The 19,995-nt window shown below is 36.9% G+C and overlaps 1 protein-coding gene across 3 annotated transcripts in view; it reads right to left on the bottom strand.

The window, feature by feature from the left end:
- The window catches only part of HIBCH (3-hydroxyisobutyryl-CoA hydrolase), a 113,168-nt gene that overhangs the window by 58,771 nt on the left and 34,402 nt on the right, over positions 1-19,995 (bottom strand). For all 3 annotated transcript variants that reach the window (XM_053596684.1, XM_053596685.1, XM_053596683.1), the window contains 3 exons: positions 12,129-12,213; positions 9,463-9,543; positions 8,264-8,316 (listed from right to left, as the gene is read on the bottom strand). In XM_053596684.1, coding sequence (XP_053452659.1) covers positions 8,264-8,316; positions 9,463-9,543; positions 12,129-12,213 — 219 coding nt within the window. The remainder of the gene's footprint in view (positions 1-8,263; positions 8,317-9,462; positions 9,544-12,128; positions 12,214-19,995) is intronic.

Below are 19,995 nucleotides of genomic sequence, written 5' to 3' on the forward strand. Positions count from 1 at the left end.
TATTTCCCTAATCTTTTTTACTAACAAATTTTCAATACCAGGCAACTCTACTGTAACACAATTAGTTTCTGAAAAATCCTCATGTATAAAACTACACAGAGTTTACAGGAAACAGAGTTGAGGAAGTCTTCTCAGAACCTAAGTAACTCCATAATCTTAGTGTTAAGAAAACTATGAATGTTCTTAGAGACTTATTTTAGATCACCTAGTCAGGCAGCTCAGTATGAGCAAAGGCTGCCACATTTAAACATTTAAAATACACAAAAATAAAGTGGAAAGAAGGACAATACTTTAATTAGAACAGGATTGGCAGGTGCCAAGACAATGCAGGTTGGAGTGCAGTTATAGCCATCAGGCCTGCCATTAAATACCCCAGTTGTCAAGAGTTGCAGGTTCACATTAAGGCTGAAGGTGCTGTAGGCATTTGTTTAATTTTCTTAAAATATAGAAAATAGTTTTTGTTCGTAGTACAACTGAGCCAAGCACTTTTTTTCTGTTTAGCTGAGAATTGTATCTATTCCCAATATTCTACCTCCTCTTGCTTAGCAAAAAAAAGTACACATGTACCAAGACAAGTTCTGCATTATTCTATCATTTCCTCATTTACTAATCACTTACAAGTTAATTCATATTACAGAAACATCCACTGTAGAGGATATGTGACCTACATGAGTCCAAAGTTATACTTCTTGCCCTGGTAGCAACCTAAGTTTTAGACTTGCAAAACCAACAAAACACTTTGTTCAGACAAAACAGCCCCATATGGATAGCGCAGAGGCAGCTCACACTTAGCAATCCCAAAATCAAATTCATCTCCCTTCGACTCTCCTACCCTACTCTGAAGCCACACTAACCCAATCTAGAAAAATGATGTCATACTTTATTCCTCCACTCCCTATCTCTCACATACTATCCATCAAATCCCACCAAGTCTCCTAAATCTCTCTTAAATCTAATTGTCCTCCCCTTCAATACCTCTATCCTAGCTTCGACCACCATAATCTTTCCCCAGGATCCCTGCAATAGCTTCCTAAATATTAATATCTCTTTACCTCTAATCCTACCCCCTTCCAACCTATTCTTCCCACAAGAGTCATCTTTCTAAAATGCAAATCTGTTCTAATCATTGCCCCTGCTAAACCACCTGAAATGGCTCTCCATATTGATCTTGGGATTAACTACTTAACCTGTCTTCTTTAAGAGGACTGATCTGGTTTCTTGCTTACCTCTCTGGTCCCAAAATTTAGCCCCTATCTCCTTCATGCTCCAGTATTTAAGTGCATTGAACTTTCTTCAAATATGCATTCTCTCATCTTGTTTTTGTTTTATTATTTCTTTCCTTTCTACCACATGATCTCATCTCATTTTCACATATTCTATTATCTTCCTACTCACACAACGCCCTTCTACACTTCATCAAACTTGTATACAATTGCAACAACCATACAGCATTCCTCCACTACTCGCAACTTGTTCTTTCCTGGCTAATTCCTCCTTCTTTAAGTCTCAGTTTAAATATAACTTCCTCCACAATGCTTTCCCTGTACTACTTTCATCACTGAATGACTCACATATACACACAGTTGAGTGGTATTCTTTTACATGTTTCCAGATGACCCTGGATTTGCCTATTTTGACAATAAGCTCTGGGAAGAAAAAAAACACGTCTGCTTTGTTCATCATTGTAGCTCGAGAGCCTAACCAGAATCTAGCAACAGCAGGCATCGATAAACATTGCTGCTGGGTAACATAGTTGAGAAAAATATCAAATAATGGCTAAAGTCATAAAAACCCACCAGTGAGTATCAGACTTCAAATGACCACATATTCTTAGAGGTATAAATTCATTCTACAGTCAAAAGGAGCTCCCATCCCCCTTTCTTCTCTATGAAATAGTTTGATTCCTCAATAAGAAACAGAACCCTCTAGGCCACAAATCATCTAACCCAACACGGTGGGGGTGGAAAGATGGCAGATGAGAATGACATGCAAGGAAGGAAAAAATTCCCCTCTGTCCTTCTGACTGCTTAGCTGGAACCCCTGTAACAAAAGACAAACAAATAAAATAAAAACAAACAGAACTTTATTAATATGTGTACTTCATGAATACATGGAGACATTTAAGGAAAAAGCCTCTTAAGAGGAGGCCTAAAACTCTGGTTTATATAGCATCTTCAAAGGAAGAATAATGTGGGGGAAGCAAGTTATAGGAAGGTTACTAGAAAAAATGTGGTAAACAAGAAGAAAGCTTGTTTTGTAGATTCAAGCTGGTACCTTCTCCATGATAGGAATCTCTAGTCTAGTGATTTAGTATAGAGAGATGGACACCTTAATAAATAGAGATTTCTTTTACGGTTGTAAATTTTCCTTACAAAAGCATAACTTGTACCGTTTTCTAGGTTTCTAGGTCCGCAGTTTCTCAAAATGATCTTCTTGAGATAAGCCTTAAGCTAAGTGAGGTGACATATTCTGGTCTTCTACAATCACAAAACCATTTTGCTAGCAGAGAAACATTAAAAACAATAGCATATTGCACCCATATTTTCAGTTGGCACTAAGAAACCAACTTTGTTTCTATTGTAAAATTCAAGAGGTGGTGGGTAAAAGGAAGAAAGGAAGAGAGAGGAGGGAAAGGAACCAAGGAAGAAAGAAAGGAGGGAAGGAAAAAGGGAAAAAAGAAACAAAATTCAATGTTTTTTAATTCAACTCAGTTGGCAGGGGGTAATGAATGTGGTACTACAACCTTAAATAAAAATTTAAGGATTTTCCTGTTCTATATTTATTTAAAACAATTTTAATTTTTAAACACATTTGTCTTCCGATTATATATTAGCTTGAGAAGATGTGACCTCATGGTTAAAATAAAGGCAAAGAAATTAAAAATTTGTCTTCCTTGGAAACAGAACTCCTCTTTCAAATATCTATACAAAAAATGTATTTCCCTTTCAGAAACACTGGAATGACATAATTTTACATAATTTTGATCAATTATGTGGAGAACTCAATGACATTCATTTATTTTATGAACTCAACGACATTCATTTACTCAAAATACTGAGTAAATGTTTGAATTTCTCAATGACATTCATTTATTTTATGAACTCAATGACATTCATTTACTCAAAATACTGAGTAAATGTTTGAATTTCTAAAACCTAAAAAATAATAGAATTTAGATCCTCTACAAAGCACTGTGCTACTCTGCATGGTAGATAACAAGATAACAAGAGACAAATAAAACTGTCATTTTACAAGCCAGAAAAAATAATGCTATTATAACAAAAAGGAATGGGAGAATCAAGTTCTATGGCGCCATCTTTTGGATTGTACAAGTTCTTAACAAAATTCTCTTACATTTTAAGAAAAAATTTACTGACTAGAATCAAAATAAACACAAAGACAATTACTATTTGTACACTTTTCTTAAGTCCCATTAGCTTCATCTATTCTGACTCTTCTGTATTAGCAGACATTAAATGAGCAGAAAGCCAGTGACCTGTGACTGTCTTTGTACTTTGGGTTCCTACATAACAAACCAAAACCTAACCTAGCGTATAATTTTGTTAACAAATAGCTGAGTTTCAGCCTATCACAGGCAGCCAATTGGTCAGACATGCCCAAATAAGGCAAACACCTATCTGTAGCCAATCGTATAATTTCTCTAATTTGCTTCCATGTTCAGCCTATAGAAAGTCATTGCTCATGGTTCCAGGAAAGTTCTTTCAACCTCTTCCTGTTCCGTATGGTACCTGATTCATGATTCATTCTTTGCTCAAATAAATTTTCGTAAATTTAATTTGTGTAAAGTTTTTCTCTTAACAGATTAAAAAATATATAATTATAAACAATTATGTAATACTAAAATTATACTAAAAATTATAAGAATGAAGACATTTAAATAACCGTTTTCTGAACATCTTATGCAAATGGTTCCTAAAGTGAGTCTCCCTCCTCACAGCATCATCAGCATCATCTGAATTGTTACAAATGCAAATTCTCAGCCACACTCCAGACTAAACTATTAATAAGGGTAAGAGGAAGACTCTGTTTTAAGCCCTCCAAGTGATTCTGATATAAGCTAAAAGTACAAGAACTACCGTCTTTGAGGAGTTTAGAAAAAGGCCCACAGTGACAATGAACCACACGCTAGTTAAGAATCCATAAATCAGCAGTTCTTTTTTTTTAGACAGAGCCTCAAGCTGTCACCCTGGGTAGAGTGCTATAGCATCACATCTCACAGCAACCTCCAACTCCTGGGCTCAAGCGAGTCTCCTATCTCCACCTCCCAAGTAGCTGGGACCACAGGCGCCCGCCACAACGCCTGGCTATTTTTTGGTTGCAGCCGTCATTGTTGTTTGGCGGGTCCGGGCTGGATTCGAACCCACCAGCTCAGGTGTATGTGGCTGGCGCCTTAGCCACTTGAGCCACAGACGCTGAGCCAGCAGTTTTTAACTTTACCTTCATGTTAGTATAATTGGGGAGCTTTAAAAATGCCTATATCTCACTTAATATCTGATTTAATCCTTACAGAAGGTGAGAAAAGCCAGGGCAATGGGATTTTTCCACACTTCCAATCCTACACTGCAGCCAAGGTTGAAAGCCATTGATCTAGGCAGGGGTCCTCAAACTGCGGCCTGCAGGCCACATGAGGCGGTGTGATTGTATTTGTTCCCGTTTTGTTTTTTTACTTCAAAATAAGATATGTGCAGTGTGCATAGGAATTTGTTCATAGTTTTGTTGTTGTTTTTTTTTTAAACGATAGTCCAGCCCTCCAATGGTCTGAGGGACAGTGAACTAGACCCCTGTTTAAAAAGTTTGAGGACGCCTGATTTCTTAAAAGCCAGAGCTCATAAAGAGCCTTAAGATTAAGAAGACTTTATGTCTGAGTCTGTTTTCTGCTGCTATAACTGAATACCTGAGACCAGACAGTTTATAAAAAAAATTATTTTTTATAGTTCTGGAGGCTGAGAAATCCAAGGTCGAGGGACTATGCCTGGTGAGGGCTTTCTTCCCAGTGGGGACTCCCTGCAGAGTCCCAAGGCAGTGTAGGATATCACATCACAAGGAGCAAGAGTATGCCAAACTGATTTTATTACTAACACAATCACACAATAACCAACTAATTCATCAATCCATTAATAGATGAAACCATTCAAGAGGGCAGAGTCATCATCACAGTTTAAAAGTCCCACATTTGATACTGTTACATTGGAGATTAAGTTTCAACCCGAGTGTTGCAAACATTTAAACCACAGCATTCCACTCCTGGCCCCCCGAAACTCATCTCTTTCTCACATAAAAATACATTCATCACTCCATCTCCAAAGCCCCTAAGTCTTGACTTGTTCCAGCACCAAGTCAAAATTCCAAAATCCACAGCTTCGTATATAAGCCTGCAAAATCAAAACCAGTTATCTATTTCCAAGATAAAATGGTGGGACTGGCATAGGGTAGAGATTCCTTACCTGAAAGGGAGAAAGAGGCCAGAAGAAAGGTGTAAGTTCAAACCTCAGCAAGAGAGGCATTAAATATTAAAGCTGGAGAATAATCTCTTAACTGTGTCTGCATTCTGTGCACACTGGAGTGGTGGAGGTAGGCCCCCAAGGCTTCAAGCAACCCTGCCCCTATGGTTTTGTGGGCTCGACCCACATTTCACTTCTCTCAGGTTGAAGTTGCACACAAGGGCCTCAAGATTTCTCAGAGAGGCAGTGCAAGCTACAGACGGCTCAACACAGTTCTGGGGTCTCAAGGGCAGTGCCAGCTCTGACCCCACATCTGTGCTCCATATTGCTATGCTGTGGAGCCACAGATGACAGCATATGATGTGAATATTTTCTCAATTTTCCAATGATAATATATAACTAGTACCATTCTTGAAGCACAGTAAGAAAGAGAGAATTCATTAGGGCAGTAGTTCTCAAACTTAACATGACTCAGAATTACTCAGAGGGCTTGTTCAGAGAGACTGCTGGGCCCTACACTTAAGAGTTTTACTCTGGTGTGGGACCCAAGAATGTGTACTTTTAACAAATTCACACTTTATGGGGGCAAGACATGATTGAAGAGGGACTTTACCTAACAATTGCAATCAGTGTAACCTGGCTTATTGTACCCTCAATGAATCCCCAACAATAATAAAAAAAAAACCCAAAAAATAAATAAATAAATAAAAATTCCCAAGTGCTTCTAACGCTGCTATTGCAGGGATAATATCTTAAAAACTACTGTCTTAGGTCTCGGGCACTAAGACTTAATTCTCTGGTGGAATTCTGGTTAAGAAAGGCTGATGTAAAGTATATCTTCATTTGAAAGTCATTTACAAGCTTTAAAGTAATACAGAAAACAAAGACCAGCAGCAAGAAGCAGCAGCATCACCTTTCCTTCGGCTATTCAAAACAGTGGTTCTCAACCTTCCCAATGCAGTGGCCCTTTAATACAATTCCTGTGGGTGGCGACCCACAGGTTGAGAACCGCTGATTCAAAACAACATTATCTGAACTGTTTCACTGAAATGTTTTCTTTAAAAACAAACAGAAGATTCTTGGCTATTCCATATGTAAGAACATATAGAAATACTTTTATCAAACTATACATATCAGAGGAACTAAAAAATATGGCCAGTGAATTCAGGTGTGGTATGCTAGAGCAATGATTCTCAGGCTTCTATAAAGAAACGAAAGTTCTGCCTACTGACAGCCCAAAGGGCTTTTCATATCAAAACTAGTCTTGAGTTATAATTTTGAGTGATCTCTTGGTGAAACAAATATTTTCAATCATGATATGTCACCAGTATATTTTCTAAGCCCATTCATTCCTGAGAATATTTTTCTTTTACATTTATACTTAAAAGCAACTGAATTGGGTAGAAAACTCTTGGTTCTTAACTATTTCACAATTTTTCAACCCACTTGCTTCTGGTACCTTGTGTAACAACGAATTCTGAAGCCAGACTTGTTTTTTGTATATGTGGATCATTATGAAAGTTTTGAGACGGACTGTGTTGTGGTCCATTATTTTGTTTCCTCCTCTCTTTCTCCCCACCTTTCTGCAGGAGTACTAGTAGATAGTACTAGTAGATATTTTGCCTCTGTAATAACACAGAGGCAAAATAAACATTTTTCAACTGACAGAGAATAAAGAAATTCTCTATTCTACCTCTCCTGAAAATACATCATCATTAAACCCTCTCATGTGGTAAGTGTCCATCTTCCCTATACAACAAAGGAAAGGAATGCTACACAGAAAGATGAAGAAGCTGAACAAACAGGCTTACTTAAGTCCCCCTAGTTTACCATCATTGGATCACACCCTTTTTGTACAATCATACTTCTAGATGATTGTCCACTGTTTATCATAACCAAGCATAAAAATACACAGTTTTCTCTAGGTCTTTGGGCCTTCATTTCTGAAGACTTCCATGTCATGTAAAACTTTGATTAAATAAATTGGTTATGCTTCTCTCTTGCTAATTTTTCTTTTGTTATTTGGACACTGGCCATGACCCTTGAATGGGTGAGGAGAGGATATCACTTTTTCTCCCCTCTGTTGTCTTTCTAGGTTCAGTGCAATTCACCATCTTCTCCATGCAACCCCTTTCTGTCAAGACAACCCATTCTGACTCCTCACTTCTTTCAAAGCTTGTGTTTGGTACAGTCAGTACCAAACATATTTCTGTAATTACTACACATTTTCTCCAACTCCGCATCAAGTTGTTCAAGGTCAGTTTGCATTTTAGCCTTCTTTGTAATAGCACAGAGGCAAAATAAACATTTGTCAACTGAAAGAAATGCAGTTACAGAGAACTTCATAAAGAATCCAAACACTTCCACTAAGATGAAACTTGACACTACAGACAATCAAATCCCCAATACTGAGAATAAGAAAAAAAACAAAAAAACAGTCCAGTTTCTCTTCTGAAGCTGTTGGAAACAATCTACTTCCAAAAATATTTATTTCCAAGTACAAAGAATGTTCTATGTATATTTTAAAAATTGCAATCAGTTTCTGTTGCTTAAAAAAAATCTTCCTAATTCAAAACTTTAAATAGCATCTAACATAATTAAGAACGTAAAAAACTGTTTTGGGTTGATATAGTATAAAAATGCCATAAACAAATATTATATCCCAAATATGCCAGGATCCAAAATCCACACAATTTTGTTTCACTGAATTTTACTGTATTATATTTTTCACCTCATTCTGTTTAATAACTAATTTTGGCACAACTCTTTCATATTGATGACTAGAGTAAAAGTGTACTTACCCCGCCCATTGTAATTCCATGAATAAGGGCAACATAAGGTTTCTGGCAAGAATCTAAAAGAAACAGAGCTGTAATTTAGTTGCAATGTTTAAAATACATTCACTTTTTCCTAAGATCATATGTTATACAGCAAACTCTACATATTCCCTAGGAAAATTTTGCAAGAAATATCAAAGAGGACTAAATTTACAGCTTGTAAAATAGATTTTTTAAATGTCAATCCAAACACAATCCTATTATCATTTAACAACTCAACTTTCAATCTGAAATAAATGAAAGCCTTACAGAATTCAGCTATTAAGAAATATAACTAAAATCTACTTTATAAGCTACCAGTATTTACATACATAGTTGTATTCTAAAGAACATAATTGTTTTCTACAAATTCAAAGAAGTATCTGGAGACATACAGAGGAGTACAGCACACAGAAAAAAGGCTGGACTGGGAGTCAGAAGACCCAGATTATTTTCTCAGCTTTATCATTAAATTAACTACAATTCAAAAAAATTAACTGGCAATTCAACTGGGCATTAAATGGGGAGTACATATATATGAGTTATATATGGTATGTTAACATCAGATATGTGTATACCACATATATTATATATTAGGTAAGTTTCTTCATCTACAAAATAATGAGACTTAATATATGGCCTCAGATGTCCAATCCAGCTTGAAAATATGGCTAACCATACAAACTGTTAATATTTTCCTTTCCCTTTTTTGTTTTTCCTCTCAGAGAGTGAGTTATCCAGAATAAAAAAATGTAAATCACTGAGCTATTACAGCTTGTTGTCGATACAAAAGCCAATATAAAACTGCAGTTTTGATCCATCTAACAATTCTATAAGTATTATTCCCAATTAGTCAATGAGCCACCAAAGCACATCTCACATTCACATTCACAAGGACTAGAGGACTAGAATATGAAAAAGTTTTAACTCCCAAGATTTAGGACATACTATAGTTCATTTTATAAGAACACGGGGAACAAGTTTTTTATTTTCCAAGAAACTCAGCCATATAATCAGTTCCGTAATAAGCAGTCAGACTACTTTAATCAACTTTATTTATGCCCAACACACACACAGTATGTAAAAGTTGAAGTAAGAATGCCCGTTGATATATTTTCAACAAATCACAATATCCACCTTATTTTTTTATTACATTTTCAAAGCTCACAGCAGAGCACACATACCAATGGCATTGTTCAGCATATATTCTTCTCTGAAGAAATCTTGAGCCATCTTCTCTTTTGCCTTTCCGGCTTCTGAGATCACTGGAAGGAAAAATTAAAAATAAAAAGTTATTTTTTAGTCAGTAATAGTCAAATAGATTAAAAGTGTTATGATAATTAAATAAGGGAGAGGGGTACTCTAAAATGGCTTGTTAAAGTTTCGAATATCTGTGCCACCATGAATCTATTATAGTCAGTCACAGATCCATAGTCTAATGTCAAAGCTTCAAGGCAAAAATTCCTATTCTTACTTTCTATACTTCTTATAAAAAGTTATAGTTAAATTAGAAATTATATATTGCTACAAGCTACATATTTTTTACTATTTTCTCTGGCACTTGCATAAGCATTTGCTAGACTTACCTTTCCTTAGGTAACACATCTTAATACAGAATACATTATATATACATGTGGGCACAAGTGTGTATGTGTAGTGCTACGGTGTCTTCCATCTAGTTAAACATTTCTACCATATTCATTTCCCCATGAAATATTGAGCATGTACTGTGTACCATGCCCTGTTTCAGGTGCTGCAGATTACAACACAGCCATATAAGGTGGCTGCTTCAGAGTTCAGACTAATGAAAAAGACAGACTGCTAAAACACACTCTCTGTGCAAGGCACACTATGTAAAAATGGGGTACTACGAGAATATGACGTATAGGAGCAAGAAACATGTAATTAAAAAGAAGGCTTTCCAGAAGTGGTAAACCTACATCAAATTTGAAATGTAGGTAAAAATTTCCTAGAAAATGAGAGGAAGAAAAGTTCCTAGTAGGGGAAGTAGTACCCTACAAAGGCACAAAGGCAAGAAAGAAAAAGATAAAATCAAGAATCAAGTAGTTTTAAAAACTAAAGGCAGAAGGGAAAAGGTAAAGCTATAGAAGTAAATAAAATAATAACATTCTTATTTATTATCAATGGAAATGTGACTTCTCAAAGCCTTGACTGCAGCATACTACTGCTTGGCTTAATAAACAAATGCTCGGCTTAATAAAATCTGCTGAATAACAAACACTATCAAATGATTCATTTCCATTGCAATCTTCTGTAATCCAGGATTCACAACTCCTTCTATGCTCTTATTCCAGTCAATCTTGAGACAGCTATCAAAGTTTTCATCCATATACTGTAAGCTCATTTATCTTTTCTGCCTTAAGTCCTAAGGGAATTATCTACTAAAATACAAATTAAATGTAACATGTTTCCTCCTTCATGGGAAAGCATTACTTAAAAAATTGTTGGCCATAGATTTTTACACTAACTCTAGAATGCTGATATGTCTTCCTTCAAAATATTCCACATGTTGACCTCTGTTCCTGGTTTTTAAAAGAAAAATATGACATATACTCTTGTCATTCTGTAACTTCCACTGATAAGTTTCCATTAAACTGTAATTTTTCAACTTTAAAATGTAGTTACTTTAAATTTAATACACAGTAGGTATATAAAATTGTCTTGAATCAGCTTATTTACTATTCCTAAAGTAATGGTTTATATAAAACTTCTAAATTTACACCTGCAGTGCATCTTACAAAGGTACATGTGAAACTTCGTAAACGTAGAATATAAATGTCTTAACACAGTAACTAAGAAAATGCCAGGAAGGCCATGTTAACCAGTGTGATGAAAATGTGTCAAACGGTCTATAAAACCAGTGTATGGTGAACCATGATCACATTACACAGCTATGATTTAATAAAAAAAATAAAATAAAATAAAAAAATAAAAAGCTAAAAAAAAAAACTTCTAAATTTGGTGGGCAAGTCAAAAATTGTTCTTTTAATACAATAACACATATATAAAACTTAAAAAGGGGGAAAACCATCCTTAGACCTTACCAATTCCATAAGAAATGAAATATATAAAAACAGTTTTCAGTATACTATACAGTTGACCACTCCCTGTATTGACCACTTCTTTACGTTGACCTAATTTTCACAGACTGAACATGAACCACAGGTGCATATCAGTACAGTAGGTAAATGTGCACACATTGTAAAGGCCTGAACAATTAGAAAAAATTAGGAGAATCTATCCTTTTATTTATCCCATTATGTTTAAACATATGTAAAAATACAATTATAATAGGATAAATGCTATCACTAAGCACATGGAGGGTGCTTGCTTTCAAATCATGAATACTAGGAAAGCATGTGAAATAGTTATGGAAATACGAGAGTATGTCATACTTAGAGAATGGTAAGTCACTCAACATGGCCAGATTATCTGGTTATGTTTCTAACAGAAATATTAAATATCAGTTAGCCTGAACTATAAAGTGGACCCACATAACATAACTGGACATTTTATTTGTGATGATTCAGAGATGTTAATGACTCAGTGATGATTCAAATTTAGATATTTTGTGTCTAAACTTCACAAATACACATATGTAATTTTTAAAAAATCACTATTCTCGTTTTCTAATATTAACTACAAAAAGTCTTTACATTTTTGTTTTTTTATAAGTTAAGCATATGAACTTTTCATAAGAATGTATTAACTTCATAACAAAAATTCTAAAAAGTAAAGCAAATTATAAATTACTACAAAAATATGTCAATACTTTATCAGGCCTAGTAGGAGAAAAAAACATTTAGGTGAGGACAGAAAAGGTTTTTACCTCTGACATCACCCCCAGCACAGAAGGCCTTTCCTCCAGTTCCCTTTATAATGATCAGGAAAGTTTCAGGATCTTGTTCCCACTTCTATCCAAACATAAAAGACAAAAGTACAAGCATATTATAAACACAACTCATTAAAAATATATGCATATGCACATGTACATACACATTCACACACATATGGATACACATACATATATATACACATGTACATCATTTTATAAAGTATATCCAGAAGAATGAACCCTATACCATTCCTTACTGAAGAAACTTCATTTTCTGAGATAAAGTAGAAGCTATTTCAACAAAGTTAGTAGATGGGTCTATTTTGTGATCCAAATTTCAAGACAGCATCTGAAATCTTTGCCATAACTTTGAGATCAAGTTAAACAAATAGGGTCTTCATAATGTCACATAAAATTATAAATTTGGAGAACAATCCAAAACTACTGATAAACAGAGCAATAACCTTTCTACTTGGGTGATTACAGGGCTCTCTGTCCTATTGACAATTTTTTTTTATTTTTTTAAATTTTTTTATTAATATTAAATCTTAGCTCTGTACATTAATGCGATCATGGGGCACCATACACTGGTTTTATAAACAGTTCGACACATTTTCATCATACTGGTTAATATAGCCTTCCTGGCATTTTCTTAGTTAAGACATTTTTATTCTATATTTACTAAGTTTCACATGTACCCTCGTAAGATGCACCACAGGTGTAATCCCACCAATCACCCTCCCTCTGCCCATCCTCCCCCTTCCTTCCCCTCCCTCTCCCCCTTCCCCGTATTCTTAGGTTATAACTGAGTTATACCTTTCATATGAAAGCCATAAATTAGTTTCATAGTAGTGCTGAGTACATTGGATACTTTTTCTTCCATTCTTGACATACTTTACTAAAAAGAATATGATCCAGCTCCAACCATGTAAACATGAAAGAGGTAAAGTCTCCACCTTTCTTTAAGGCTGCATAATATTCCATGGTGTACATATACCACAATTTATTAATCCATTTGTGGATCGATGGGCACTTGGGCTTTTTCCATGACTTAGCAATTGTGAATTGGGCTGCAATAAACATTCTGGTACAAGTATCTTTGTTATAATGTGATTTTTGGTCTTCTGGGTATATACCTAGTAGAGGAGTTACAGGATTGAATGGCAGATCTATTTTTAGATCTCTAAGTGTTCTCCAAACATCTTTCCAAAAGGAATGTATTAATTTGCATTCCCACCAGCAGTGTATAAGTGTTCCCTTTTCTCCACATCCACGCCAACATCTCTGGTCTTGGGATTTTGTGATATGGGCTAATCTTACTGGAGATAGATGGCATCTCAAGGTAGTTTTGATTTGCATTTCTCTGATGATTAAAGATGATGAGCATTTTTGCATGTCTGTAGGCCATGTGCCTGTCTTCTTCAGAGAAGTTTCTCTTCAAGTCCCTTGCCTAGTCTGTGATGAGATCACTTGTTCTTTTCTTGCTTATACGTTTGAGTTCTCTGTGGTCCTGGTTATTAAACCTTTGTCAGAGACATAACCTGCAAATATCTTCTCCCATTCTGAGGGCTGTTTGCTTGCTTTACTTACTGTGTTCTTGGCTGTGCAGAAGCTTTTAGTTTGATCAGGTCCCAGTAGTACATTTTTGAAGCTGCTTCAATTGCCCAGGGAGTCCTCCTCATAAAATACTCGCCCAGACTGATTTCTTCAAGAGTTTTGCATGCACTCTCTTCCAGTATTTTTATAGTTTCATGTCTTAAGTTTAAATCTTTAATCCATTGAGAGTCTTAGTTAATGGTGAAAGGTGTGGGTCCACTTTCAGTCTTCTACAGGTTGCCAGCCAGTTCACCCAGCACCATCTGTTAAATAGGGAATCTTTGCCCCACTGAATGTTTTTAATTGGCTTGTCAAAGATCAAATAACGGTAAGTACCTGGATTTATCTCTTGGTTCCCTATTCTGTTCCAGACATCTACTTCTCTGTTTTTGTGCCAGTACCATGCTGTTTTGATCACTATCGATTTATAGTATAGTCTGAGGTCTGGTAGCGTGATTCCTCCTGCTTTGTTTTTATTTCTGAGTAATGTCTTGGCTGTTTGAGGTTTTTTCTGATTCCATATAAAACGAAGTATTGTTTTTTCAAGATTTTTAAAGTATGACAGTGGAGCTTTAATAGGGATTGCATTAAAATTGTATATTGCTTTGGGTAGTATGGACATTTTAACAATGTTGATTCTTCCCAGCCATGAGCATTGTATGTTTTTCCATTTGTTTTTTTTTTTTTTTTTTTTGGTTTTTGGCCGTGGCTGGGTTTGAACCCACCACCTCCGGCAAATGGGACCGGAGCCCTATTCCTTGAGCCACAGGCGCCGCCCTGTTTTTCCATTTGTTAACATCTTCAGCTATTTCTTTTCTTAGAGTTTCATAGTTCTCTTTATAGAGATCCTTCACGACCTTTGTTAGATAAACTTCCAAATATTTCATCTTCTTTGGCACTACTGTGAACGGAATAGAATCCTTAACTGTTTTTTCAGCTTGACTATTGTTGGTATATATAAAGGCTACTGATTTATGAGTGTTGATTTTGTAACCTGAGACTCTGCTGTATTCCTTGATCACTTCTAAGAGTTTTGTAGTAGAATCCCTAGTGTTTTCCAGATATACAATCATATCATCTGCAAAGAGCGAAAGTTTGATCTCTTCTGACCCTATATGGATACCCTTGATTGCCTTTTCTTCCCTAATTGCCATGGTTAAAACTTCCATTACAATGTTAAAGAGCAGTGGAGACAATAGGCAGCCTTGTCTGGTTCCTGATCTGAGTGGAAATGATTTCAATTTAACTCCATTCAATATGATATTGGCTGTGGGTTTGCTGTAGATGGCCTCTATCAGTTTAAGAAATGTCCCTTCTATACCAATTTTCTTAAGTGTTCTGATCATGAAGGGATGCTGGATATTGTCAAAAGCTTTTTTGGCATCAATTGAGAGAATCATATGGTCTTTGTTTTTTAATTTGTTTATGTGCTGAATTATACTTACAGATTTTCATATGTTAAACCAGCCTTGAGACCCTGGGATAAAACTGACTTGGTCATGATGTATTAATTTGTTTGATGTGTTGCTGGATTCTGTTTGTTAGGATCTTATTGAATATTTTTGCATCTATATTCATTAGTGATATTGGTCTATAATTTTCTTTTCTTGTTGGGTCTTTTCCTGGTTTGGGGATCAGGGTGATGTTTGCTTCATAGAACGTGTTGGGTAGTCTTCCTTCTTTTTCTACATTCAACCTTGGAACAGGTTGAATAATATAGGTACTAGTTCCTCTTTAAAGGTTTGGTAGAATTCTGACGTGAAGCCATCTAGTCCTGGGCTTTTCTTTTTAGGGAGATTTTGTATGGTTGGTGCTATTTCAGAACTTGATATTGGCCTGTTCAACATTTCCACTTGATTCTGGCTAAGTCTTGGAAGGTGATGTGCTTCCAGTTATTGGTCGATTTCCTTCAGATTTTCATATTTCTGAAAATAAAGTTTCTTGTAATATTCATTAAGGATTTTTTTAATTTCTGAAGAGTCTGTTGTTATTTTGTCTTTGTCATTTCTGATTGATGAGATTAGAGATTTTACTCTTTTTTTCCTGGTTAGGTTAGCCAAAGGTTTATCTATTTTATTGACCTTTTCAAAAAACCAACTTTTTGATTTATTGATCTGTTGCATAATTCTTTTGTTTTCAATTTCATTTAATTCTGCTCTGATTTTGGTTATTTCTTTTCTTCTACTGGGTTTGGGGTTGGAATGTTCTTCCTTTTCCAGTTGCTTGAGATGTCCCATTAAGTTGTTAACTTCCTCTCCTTCCGTTCTCTTGAGGAAGGCTTGCAGTGCTATAAATTTCCCTCTTAGGACTGCCTTTGCGGTATCCCAGAGGTTCTGATAATTCATGTCTTCACTGTCGTTTTGTTCCAAAAATTTGGCAATTTCCTTCTTGATCTCATCTCTGACCCAGCTATCGTTCAGCATAAGGTTATTTAACTTCCATGTTTTGTATGAGTATGCAGGTTCCTGTTGTTACTGAGTTCAATGTTTATTCCATGGTGGTCCGAGAGGATGCAAGGAATAATTTCTATTCCTTTAAATTTACTGAGGTTAGACTTGTGACCTAAGATGTGATCAATTTTGGAGTATGTTCCTTGGGCTGATAAGAAGTATGTGTATTCAGTTTTGTTGGGATGAAATGTTCTGTAGATGTCTGCTAAATCCAAATGTTGGATGGTTAGGTTTAAATCTAAAATTTCTTTGATCAGCTTTTTATTGCAGGATCTATCCAACACTGCCAAAGGAGTGTTGAAATCTCCAACTATTATGGGGCTGAAGGAAATCAAGTTGCTCATGTCTGTTAGAGTTTCTCTTATAAATTGAGGCGCATTCTGGTTGGGTGCATAAATATTCATAATTGAAGTCTCATCATATTGGGTATTACCCTTAATAAATATGAAGTGACCATTCTTATCCTTCCTTACTTTTGTTGATTTAAAGCCTATTGTGTCTGCAAATAGAATTGCAACACCTGCTTTTTTCTGATTACCATTTGCCTGAAATATGGACGACCATCCTTTCACCCTGAGTCTATATTTATCTTTTAAGCTAAGATATGACTTCTTGTATGCAGCAAATATCTGGCCAAAGTTTTTGTATCCATTCAGCTAATCTGTGCATCTTTAGAGGACAGGTTAAGCCGTTCACATTAATGGAGAATATTGATAAGTCTGGTAAAATTTTGGGTATTGAGTTTTTTGAAAGTCCAGTGGACATTTTTAATCCTTTCGCCACTGTGGAAGTTGGAGTTTGATCAAAAGTTTCCGAGTGAGTTTATTTTTGTGGTGGAGGATTGGCCTGGTCGTTATGGAGGATAGGTCTGAGAATATCCCGAAGAGCTGGTTTGGTTATGGCAAATTTCTTCAACATATGAATGTCATTAAAGTATTTAATTTCTCCATCATAAATGAAACTCAGTTTAGCTAGATACAGGATCCGGGGTTGAAAGTTATTTTGTTTTAGGAGATTAAAAGTCAATGACAATCCTCTTCTGGCTTGAAAAGTTTCAGCAGAGAGATCTGCAGTCATTCTAATATTCTTCCCTTTGTAGGTAATGGATTTCTTACATCTGGCTGTTTTCAGAATTTTCTCTTTCATATTAACACTAGTGAAGTTAATTATGATATGCCTGGGGGATGTCTTATTTGGATTGAGTCGTGCTTGGGTTCTGAAACTGTCTTCTATCTGAATTTCAGAATGTCTTGGTATGTCTGGAAAATTCTCTTTCATAATTTCATAGAGAAGGGCCTCTGTGCCTTGCAAGGCCACTTCATCGCTTTCAGAGATTCCAATGAGGCGGATATTAGCCTTCTTCAAATTATCCCAGAGCTCTCTGAGAGAATGATCTGTTTTTGCTCTCCATTTCTCTTCCTCTTTGAAAGTTTGGGAGTGTTCAAAAGCTTTGTCTTCAATGCCAGAAATCCTTTCTTCTGCTTCCTCCACTCTGTTACTGAGTGGTTCTACTGTATTTTTCAGATCTTTGAGGGCTGCAAATTCTTGCTTCAGTGCATCAAAGTCTTTGGTGGTTTTGTCTTTAAATTCATTAAATTCTTGAGACAACTTTTGAATTTCTCCTCAAATTTCTAGTTCTGACTTTTGAATTGCTCTTTGAATTTTTTTTTGTTTGTTTGTTTGTTTCAGTTTTTTGGCTGGGGCTGGTTTTGAACCCAGCACCTCCAGTATATGATGTCGGCGCCCTAACTCTTTGAGCTACAGGCACTACCCCTGCTCTTCGAATTTCTAACTCCAAATTTTCCTCCATTCTATTAATCTTGTTTGCAATCCAAATTCTGAATTTGATTTCTGACATTTCGGCCATCTGTTTATGAATGGGATCTTCAGTTACATCTGCCATATCTTTCCTTGCGAGGGTTGATCTATTCTGGTTATTCATGTTACCAGAGTTTTTCCGCTGATTCTTCCCCATGATTATTTTACACATTTGACTTTTCCCCTGGAGCTTTGTTGAGAACCTGTACAGTGCTACAGCCTGAGAAACTGGGGACCTATTTGGTGTGGTGGGGCTAAGTGGTTCTGTCTTGTTTTTAGCTGGCCTCTGTTCGACCCTAGGGAAACAATTACACTAGGTTGAAGTCTCAGCTGTGGAGAAATACCAGCACTTAAGTCACCACCACCCCCATGCAGCAATTGGAAAAGGAAAATCAAACCTTCCTACAACCACACACCCAGGGCACCACTTGAATAGTCCTCACGCGATTGGTTCAGTTCAAAAGGTCCAAATCAATTGTCTCAGTCAGCACCTGTGTCAGGTGTGAGAGTTTCAAAGGTCTCTGGGAACTGGATCGCAGGGGTCTGGTGACAACTCAAATATGACTTGCTCCGGTGCTCCGTGAAGTCTACTACTCTTCCCAAAAAATAGAGTAGTCTGGGAAGGTTAATGCCTCCTTCCCCATCTTGCACCTCTGTCACATCCAGTCACTGATAGCCCCGCAGGGCTGTGACACAGTCACCTCCAGTGAGCAGATACTCCAGGGGTTTGCACCTGCCTGTATCACAAGGGAATCTGTATCTGCTCAGCCAGGCCACTGCTCACTGCCTCTATCCAGCAGGGGGTGGTGAGGCCAGACAACCTTGGGCACTTGATTGAGGCTGGGGGGGTGTTCACTCAGTTCCAGACCCAGCCCTGATTGATATTACTGACAGAACAGAACAACTTTGTGGGAATTTGTTCCTGTCCCTGCTAAATTCCTCTGCAGAAGAGAAGCTGTTTTAAGTTCCCAGAACCTATGTCTCAGGCCCTATCTTTACTCCTGCAAGTTTGTATTCGTAGCATGGTCAGCTCTAGCCTCCTGCCTTCCTTTGTCTATAGGCTGATGATCCACAGATGGCCAGGTGCGTCTTAGGCTCAGTAAAGCAGTCCTCTGGGTCAGCCCCACCCTGGGAATTTCCTGGCTCTGCGCGTGCGTTTTCTAGTCCCCATGCTCCACCCAGGCTGGTACCGCTACAGGCAAACCCTTTACTCACGGGGCCTGTGTTTCAGATCCGTTCCGCAGTGGTTGCCATCTGAGAAGATGCCCAGCCTCCTCTGGTTGCCCAGGGAGACAGTGGTTGTGGCTTCAGAATATCCAGGGGTGAGCCCTATTGCTGCCAAAAATGGCTGCTGTTCTGCACCTCAGGGCACTGCCGCTCTGGTGTGGTTCCCTCTCAGCCAACTGTCGTCACCTCACTCCTGTGCTGCAGAGGCAGCACTGACCAGCTTCAGTCCAGGTCCTGTCCACACCCCTTGAGAAATCACCCAAGAATCTGGACTCCTGGGGGACAGGCCTCCAGACCTCAGAGTGAGAGGGAGGAGAGTGCTGGGAGCTCAGAATTGCAGGTTGAAACACCAAACTCATTGAGACCAAATGAGCAAGTAAACAGATAAAAAGGATACACAAGCCAGATACACAAGCCCACAGATGCACAGTCAGAAACACATAGACATACAGACAACAACAACAAAAAACAACTACCATAAAAATAATGTTAATCATAAAAATAATTGAGAAAAAAAGTAAAAAACATACAAACAAAGCGAACAAACAAACAAAAAACCCTCTAGAAATCTGATGTTACCACTCTCAGAAACCATAAGAGGGGAAGAAGAGAGAAGGGAAAAATAAAAAGTGGTATTCATTTTAATAAATTGTGGTATATGTACACCATGGAATATTATGCAGCCTTAAAGAAAGATGGAGACTTTACCTCTTTCATGTTTACATGGATGGAGCTGGAACATATTCTTCTTAGTAAAGTATCTCAAGAAT

The sequence above is a fragment of the Nycticebus coucang genome, chromosome 7 (genome assembly GCF_027406575.1).
Source record: "Nycticebus coucang isolate mNycCou1 chromosome 7, mNycCou1.pri, whole genome shotgun sequence".
NCBI classification, from domain to species: domain Eukaryota; kingdom Metazoa; phylum Chordata; class Mammalia; order Primates; family Lorisidae; genus Nycticebus; species Nycticebus coucang.